The sequence below is a fragment of the Balaenoptera musculus genome, chromosome 3 (assembly GCF_009873245.2).
Source record: "Balaenoptera musculus isolate JJ_BM4_2016_0621 chromosome 3, mBalMus1.pri.v3, whole genome shotgun sequence".
Taxonomy (NCBI): Eukaryota; Metazoa; Chordata; class Mammalia; order Artiodactyla; family Balaenopteridae; genus Balaenoptera; species Balaenoptera musculus.
The window spans coordinates 19,304,939-19,313,892 of record NC_045787.1 but is presented as its reverse complement, the minus strand read 5'-3'; the positions used below and the strand labels follow the sequence as shown (position 1 = coordinate 19,313,892).

The window sequence follows — 8,954 nt, the reverse complement described above, 5'->3', positions numbered from 1 at the left end:
TTAATCTTGTCATTGTTTGAAATGGTTTTATCAAATAATTTTTATGTAAAATATATTTTAAACATTTTAATTATCTTAAATCAGTATTAAAATGCATTTAACGATAGACTCTTCAGAAAATTTATTATGAAATAACAGAAACTAGAACAATAATGAAGAAAAATGATTCCATATTTTTGTGATGCTCCAATTATTTACTAACAACTTTTACAGATGCAATCTCCACCTACTCCTTCCTAAAAATATTGCTACTTAAGCTTCTAAAGTTATAGGTAAGGTTGTAATTGTATTGAAAATGATCACCAATATAGCAAATAATTGCTTGCAAATATTTCTAAATTGAAAAAAGAGAATTGAAATGAGAATGTTGCTTCAATAAGTTTTAAAACTTTTGGCAGAAACCCTCAATTATGCAAACTCTCTTTTAACTTTTAGGAACAGTATATTTTTCTGGAGAATACTGTCTAGCATGTCCTGATACATTTTAAAAGTCATATATCATTTTAGTAAATGTTCCTATTACTTAGAATCCAATCAATTTGAGTTTCTGTAAAGTCAGTGCCTTGTGATGTAAAACCATTTTATGCATCAGATAATTTCTATACTCCAAGTACAGCATTTTACATGACATATTTTAATACAGGTTACATCTGTCATGTTGAATGCTTCATGTGCTGTGGAGAGCTCCACTGTCATTTAGTACACTCTGGGGAAATACTGCTTCGCCATTAATCTTATTTCTAAAGCATGTTTGCATTAACCTTTAAATCGTCCTAATAATAAAACAAGCACACAAAAAAGTAAACAGATTGCTTAGAAATCTTTGTAAATGAAAGCATAAATATAAATGCTGGAGTACTTAGAACACATTGTCATATTTGAGAAATGAAACTCAATCCTTTTGGTCCTCCAACCACTTTTTTATAGTATTTTATCATATCCTGAAATAAAATTCATAGCTAACAAACAGAAAACAAAACAAAAAAAATACAAAGAAATTTTTAAAATAAAAATATTCTAACAATAATATAAATAAAGAATAAAATAAAAGTAATTATGATTTAAAAATACTATTTTCATGCATAAATGTTTGAGTTTAACTACATAGAGGAGGTAATGATACTCAGATGTTTGAATCAATTTACAATTCATTCATTCAATCAAACTGTTTAATGAGCATCTACTATGTGCAAGGTTCTGTTATAGACACTGTGAAAACAGTAGCAAAGAAAAGAGCAAACTTCCCTTCTTTCATGGGATGATGGTAGGGAGACAGAATATGTGCACAGTAAATAAATAAAACACATGTAGTGTATTGGGATATACAAATTAGGGGAGTTTTCAAGAAAGAACCGAAGGAAACAGGGGATCTACCTATGTGGATAACTACACTGAAAAGCCTTCCAGGTGGAGGGAAGAAGTAAAGAGGTCCTGGTTGAAGAGAGGAGCATATGAAGTGTGTTGCAGGCTGAAGCAAGAAGGACACTGGCTGGAAAGGAGTCAATTTTGGGGAGTGGCCTGGGGGATTGAAGTATAACATGAAGTCAGAGAAGTGACCAGCTGTCATGAAATGGAATACAGAATTGTAGGTATTTGTGAGAGGCTAGGTTTAATCAAAGTGAGGTAAGAAGGCATCAGAGTGTTTTGTGCAGAGAAGTGACATGATCTGATTTACATTTTAGTGGGATTACCTCGGATACATTGTTGAGAAAAAATAATTGCAGGTGGAGAGCAGTGAGGAGCCTGGGGCATCACGGAGTTCTAGATCAGCACAGGGGCAGGGAGGTGGTCAGAAGTGGACACATTGTGCAAATGTATCAAAGGTATAGCTGACAACATGATTAAATCCTTCTACATAATAGTGTAAATTATGTCATATGTTGATTTACTGTAGTAGTGATTTTTTTTCCTACTCTATGAAGCTCTAGGTGTTCCACAGACCGACCTAAGAGGGGAGAGAGGAGAGGTCTTCAGCTGAAGACACTAAGTTTTTTTTGGTTTTGTTTTTGGCTTTACTTTTACCTTTGAGCTGGATTAAATTTGAAGAAACTGTGCTGCTGTTTAAAAATCATTTAAATATCATTACACTGCATGACAGATGCATAGTTCCTGTAGTTCATTAAAATCACTATTTTATTTTCAAAATTTTAATTATGTTAAGTTACTCTGGAAATGTTCACGTGCAAAATTAACTACAGCTCCACTCTATATAGGGGTTATGATTCCTGAAAACTGGTAAAGTGCCAAAAGAAAAAAAGAAATAAAAGCTAAATATGTCCTTTCTTTAGAATTTGTTTGAAAGAAATTATTTACAATTATCTTTTCTTAAATTGTAGACATGTTACTAGGTAAGTAGTGTTTCCAAACTAATAATTATTTTATGTAAAAGAGGGGAAGCAAATATTTTGGTTACTATTATTAATTAATATTTGTCATGTTAAATTTAAAGTGACAGGTAACATTCATAATGTTGTCAACTGACTTTTTTTTATTTGTTTATTTGTTTGAAGCTTTTGGAAACATGTCCAAAACATTGATGAAATGCTGGAAACCAGTTGAAACACAGTAAAATTCAACCCAATAATATAGGACTGCTTTTTCTTCATCCACGTTGGGAATTGTCAAGAAGTGAACTATGACAATATATCAATTTTTGCTACTGTTTCTACTCTGGGTATGCCTGCCACATTTCTGTTCTCCAGAGATAATGTTCAGAAGGACTTCTGTGCCCCAGAAAAGAATTTTAGGTGCACGCGTACCTAGAAGTGATGGCAAAATTCTGCACCGTCAAAAGCGTGGTTGGATGTGGAATCAGTTTTTCTTACTGGAGGAATATACAGGATCTGATTATCAATACGTAGGCAAGGTAAGTCTGTGCTGAAATGGCAAATATTTACATTCCAGTTTTTCATATGTCTCATAAAGAAAATTTGAAGGTTATCAAGATTGCCATTCTTACAAATTTGATTCTCTAAATATCCCTAAAGCAGTTTTTGTTTATGGAATACAAATTATAATTTGAAAAACTATGTAATGAATATAGCATTATAAATGTATGAATTCATTTACTAGAATTAATTCTGCCTACTACCTCATGTATTAAAGAGGTACTAAAAATTGCAATTCCAGAATTTGTAGTTAGAAATCAATGATCATGAGAAAACTATCTGGCAATCCAGTATTTAAAATAACAATGCATGTATATAATACATATATATATACATATATATATTTCACATTGCCGTTGACTTCAGTGAGGAAGAAAAGATATATTTAAAAGTTGTTTAATATTCTACAGAATGAGAAAACAAAAGTCATTAAAAATATGACCTAAGGCCAAAAAAATGCTTACTTATAAGAAAACTTATTCCAGATATGATCATTACTTATTTTTCTAAAGTCCTACCATGGGTACATTTAAATAAGGGAAGAATAAATGTGAAGACAAGCAGGAAAAAGTAGTTTACTTGTCGGGATATGATGACATGAGGAGATTTCATGCTATTCAGTTATAAAAGATAGTGAGGAAAATGAGCTTTGGTTAAGACTGGAGGGACAAATACGACATAAAAGTTACAATGGATACTTTTATACACTAGATTGTATTAATTTCCAGTTTTCTTTCTTGGCACTATCCGAATCTAATCGAAATTAGGTAATATCTTAAAGAAAAAAATCATTTTAATAGTGTTATTTTTATGGACAGTTTATGAAACTATATCAAAGAAAGAAAGTTAAACACACAAAAGGAAAACAGATATAATCACATGTTCATATATCACATATCAACAGTACAAAATTATGATAGATCCATGATTGTGTTGGCGACTTTTTCATCAACCTCAACTTTAATAGCTTCTTTCACATAATTAAAACTGGGCTTTTAGAGTTTTCGTCTTCTAAGAAGAACTATTTTTGAGAAAATACATGTTCATTGATTTTTAAAACACTTTGATATGTGTTTTCATGTTCCAGTTATTTCAGTTTTTTTAAAATATGTCTGGCAGTATGAGAAAGATGGCATTAAAGGTTAAATGTCATATTGACTGTAAGGAGAAGAAAAAAACCCAGCAACCTAAGCAATTTTACCAGAAAGCATGCAGTAGTGGCCTTATCACAGGGTCATCTGATACAATTCCTGAGATCAGAGGGTTAAGGTAAATTTTATGGTTGCTGCAATAGGCAACTTTCAGTTTATGAAACCAACCACATGAAAATATAATAACTGAAATCCGAGCCATAGAAACTATAAATAGTTTCATTTGGCTCTTCCTGGACATAGCGGTTATTTGTTTATTTGCATAGATTTTCCTTCACCTGGTCCTTAATGAGGATTTAGTAAATGTTGGTAAATTGAATTATCATTCCATTATGTACTCTCTTGTGATAATCAAGGTACTTCTATGTACTTTCATTTGTTCTTTCCCCAAAGAATATCAATAACTTGAAATCAAGAACTTTACTTTGTATCTCTCTTTGTTTCTAGCTCTTAGAGTGGAGTTTAATATTTAGTTGGCTGAATTATCCTGAGTTGTATTGAACTGAATTCCCAGAGTCATCTGGTACCACTTAGCTCTTTGGTAGAGAAAACTAATGTAGAGTTTAAATTACTGTGGGCTATTAAAGCTGGTAAATACTTAAGATACATGCATCTTGATATGCAACTCAAATTTTATTCTTCCTTACTCTGCTCTATAAAAGCAAGCCAGAAAACTCTTTAATGAGGAGAGACATAAGGAATTTATGGAATGTGTTCACCAGTTTCTTCTATAAGTATGTCCTGAACTACCAAATCAACAGACATATATTAGATGCTGTAGCTCTGAGTTTACTTCTAATACCCAAAGCATCTGTTTTTTCGCTTATATTTCAAGTCAATTTTGTATTTCTATCATTTATTCATGTCATGACCTGTGAAATAGTTATTTTTAAATTTCCCTTGTCTGTAGTACATATGTGTGTTACTTTTTATTAAGTATTTGCATTAATTACTTATACAATTAAAGATCTTATTTTAGAAGTAAACATATAGATTTTTTTAAACATTTAGATTTGTATATGCGAAAAGGCAATTATGAGATACAGAATATTTTTATAAACATGCACTTTAATGAATATAATTGAGGCCTAAGGTATATTTTCTTCATGAAGTATAAAAAATTTTAAATTCCCTGGATATTCTTTCCAACATTACTTATAATAAATTTATTACATATTCATCCTTTCAGAAATTCTACTTTCAGTTTTTACTTCATTTAAAGTAGGCATGTGATATTGATGCTAAGAGATTCAATGTCTCTAGGTTAGTTCACAGGGAGGAGTAATACATGTCCTAATTACTAGATGTATGGGAAGACAATGATAAACTCTCCATTGTTGTGGAAAACATGATGGGAGCTCAGAGTAGGAACAATGGAGAGAATTACACTGGTTGAGTGAGGACAAGACTGAAAAGCACATGCATGAAGAGGGGAAAAATTTTTAAAATACCAAACAATTAGCCAATAAATCCTACAAAGAATGGATGGCATATAATTTCTTAGATAAAAACCCATTACTGCTTAAGGGGTTGAAGCAAAGGGAAAATCCCCTTACTTCTCATTGGATTAAAGCAGAGGAAAGCTTAGGAAAAGCATATAACTGCCAATCAGAATACCTATATGTAAACTTGCTTCTGCCACTGTTTTTGCTTTCAGTGGTTAAATCAATTAACTTCTCTTGGCCTTCATTTTCTCATCTATAGTATGATCATGTCAGTCATTTTATATATATATATATATATATATATATATATATATATATTTAATGTACTTATATATATAATTTTTATATGATTACATTATAAATGTGAAGTGTTTGAGCATTTAAAAACCCATTTATATATTAAAAAAAAAAGAAAGCTAGTGGCTGAATTGTCACTGCCATGGCTATTATGAAGAAACTAGCTAACCAGCAGTGAACTCAAAGCATTTCTTTGTTCATCTCTCAATGAGCAAAAAAATATCTTCCTCTAAATCATTCAATCAAATGTATTCTAAACCAAAATATATTTGGTGTAAGTTCTTTTTTTTTTTTTCAGTGAGATAATCAGAATATTGACCTTTAAGAAATTTCCTATATAGGACAATGCCTGCTAACCTTTCTTTACCTTCCAAAGCAAGAGGTTTAAAACGTGAACTTCAAGTATCTACTTTTGCCCTATGTTACTTTCATATCTCAACCTTTTATAAACATCTTTAAATTTACCAATTTAAGATTTGAGAAACATTGTGATTATAAGCTATTTTTATTAATGTCCTTTTACATGTAGCTTCTTATCACAGGTTCCCATTGCCTGATTCAGTTGCCTAGATAATTTCAAAATTTTAGGCTTCCAAATATTCAAATAAATAATGACAATAAACTAGATATTCTTGAATTTACTTTTAGCCATAACAAACATACAGTTCTAAGTGAATTACTAATTTTATTTACTGTACAAACTTTGCACTTTATATAATAATTATTCTCAAGTGGAGCAAAACATGTTAAAAATAGATTTTTAATCAAAACCAGAGATTAAGAAAAAACACCAAAAAATTAATAACGTAATTGAACAATGATAAACCTGATTCTGAGTCAGCATAGTAAAATAATTCACTCCAGGAAGTAAAAACATAATAATAATTTTAATAAATAATCAGGGCAACTGTCTATATCTTCTTGGTATAATGAAAAAATGTACCATCTGGAGACATGAAAGAGATTCTTGGGGCCTCCAGGCCATTCAGACCTTATAGTACCTCACTGATATCATCCTTCTCTAAATGCAGAATACATTTGACACATAGATTCTTTTTTTTTGTTCCCAATGATAGGTTCTTTTTTTTAAAATTGAAGTATAGTTGATGTATAATGTTGTGTTAGTTTCAGGTATACAACAAAGTGATTCAGTTATACATATATATAATACATATATATATTCTTTTTCGGATTCTTTTCCTTTATAGGTTATTACAAAATATTGAGTATAATTCCCTGTGCTATACAGTAGGTCCTTGTTGGTTATCTATTTTATATATAGTAGTGAGTATATGTTAATCCCTAACTCCTAATTTATCCCTCCCCTCCTCCTTTCCCCTTTGGTAACCATAAGTTTTTTTTTCAATGTCTGTGAGTCTATTTCTGTTTTGTACATAAGTTAATTTGTATCATGTTTTAGATTCCAGGTATAATCGATATCATATGATATTGTTGTCTGTAAGTCTTGTTGGGTTCTCAGTTGTTTAGCATTCTTGAAAAACAGAAACCACGTTTAATTATTTCTTAATTTCATATCCCTTTTCCTGAAGAATTGATGGCTTCAAAGAGCTAGAGCAATAATGGTGCTCTCTATTTTAGCAGATTAAGAATACTATAGGTATTTATAGTTCTTCTGTCCTTAGATGATTACTTAAGCTCACCTCTACCAAGGGATACACGGTTCCCCATAGTCTACCATGGCTTTGTCCTCCCATAGTTTATAACCCAATATGAACCTTCATCCCCCTTCCTGAGTAGCCAATAGAAACTTTCTCCCTGTCCCTAACAGGTTTTTCTCTTTGGAACCAACTGCTTTTATTTGCACAAGTATCTTGCTGGTCACTCGACTTTTCAATTCACTATTAAATATTTCATTTTCTGACTCTACCCTGTTCCATGATTGAAAATGATAGAATGAGCCATATATTTTTCTGGTCTATCTCAACTCTATACCTTTAGTTCTGTCTTATTTGCCCTCATGGCCCCTTAATGAGCATGAAGAGTTCAAAATACCCTAAATTAATGATTCTAACTGGGGGTTATTTTGCCATCCAGGGGAAATTCATCTATATATGGAGACATTATTTGTTTTCACAACTAGGTAGAGGGGGTTGCTACTGGCCTCAAGTTGGCAGGGACCAGGGATGCTGCTAAAAATCCTGCAATGTATAGGGCAGACCTCCAGTCCTAAATGTCAGTAGTGCTGAGACTGAGAAGCCCTGTCCTCAACTTCCTTAGTTTGCCAGAGCCTTTTACATTTCCTAAACAGCTCAGTCTTTATTTTACTTCTTTCTGAGTTCTTGTTTCTGAGTATGCTCTCAATTATCATCATGTTTCTTCCCTTCAGAGTTGCTGTAAGAATTTGCTTTCCCTAACTTGGATTTCTCTCAAGACCTGCTTTCCTATTCATATTCTGTCTAATCCTTAAAGCAAATATTTGGCTCCAGTCTCTTGGTCATTCTTCTCTGTAGACTTGTGAGCTGCACACACCCACTATGAATGAATTATTTATTCATTCTGTCAACAAATATCTAGAAGACGTGTTACTACTCAGGTACTACTCTGATATTAAGTACTGTGGTGAAAATATAATTTCTCTACTCACAAAATGTCTGCCTTTAAGAGAAGGAGAGAATAATAAGTAAGGATAACAGGAAGTTATGGGACTCTTTTTGTCTCAGACACAGCACAGACCCCAAAAGCCTCGAACAAAACAGTAAGTGCCAAATATTGCCACATTTCATTTCTGCAGTACTTGTAAATAGGTGGAAATAAAATAGTTTGGGGATTCGTATTACGCGAATCTGTGTGTTATTAAATGTTGAAACTGGAGAGTCAAATTCTTATTTATTTATTTATTTATTTATTTATTTATTTGGAAGAGTTTTTTAATGCGCAATGCTTTATAATGAAGTGATTCTTGGAAAGTTCTAGAAGAGATATCTTCCAGAAACTGAAAAAACATTATTCATGAGAGAATAACTTGACTTTAAACATTCACAAAGTCTGGCAATACCAACTGTGCCCACTATATTAGACTGTATGCGTTTTGCTCTTAATAATATGGGTACAATCAAGTCAAACCTGGTTGCAACAGGGGAAGGAGTAGTTGGAACTAAGATAGAAGAAGCTGTCCTGACCTCCCCACTGCAGTTTTCCTACAGGGGAAGGAA

General features: G+C 32.0%; 1 protein-coding gene across 3 annotated transcripts in view; it reads left to right on the top strand.

The window, feature by feature from the left end:
* The first annotated feature begins 2,635 nt into the window (after window positions 1-2,635).
* LOC118892753 (cadherin-10) overlaps window positions 2,636-8,954 on the top strand; it is a 120,088-nt gene continuing 113,769 nt past the window's right edge. For all 3 annotated transcript variants that reach the window (XM_036847655.1, XM_036847653.1, XM_036847654.1), the window contains exon 1: window positions 2,636-2,866. In XM_036847655.1, the coding sequence (XP_036703550.1) occupies window positions 2,636-2,866 (231 nt within the window). The remainder of the gene's footprint in view (window positions 2,867-8,954) is intronic.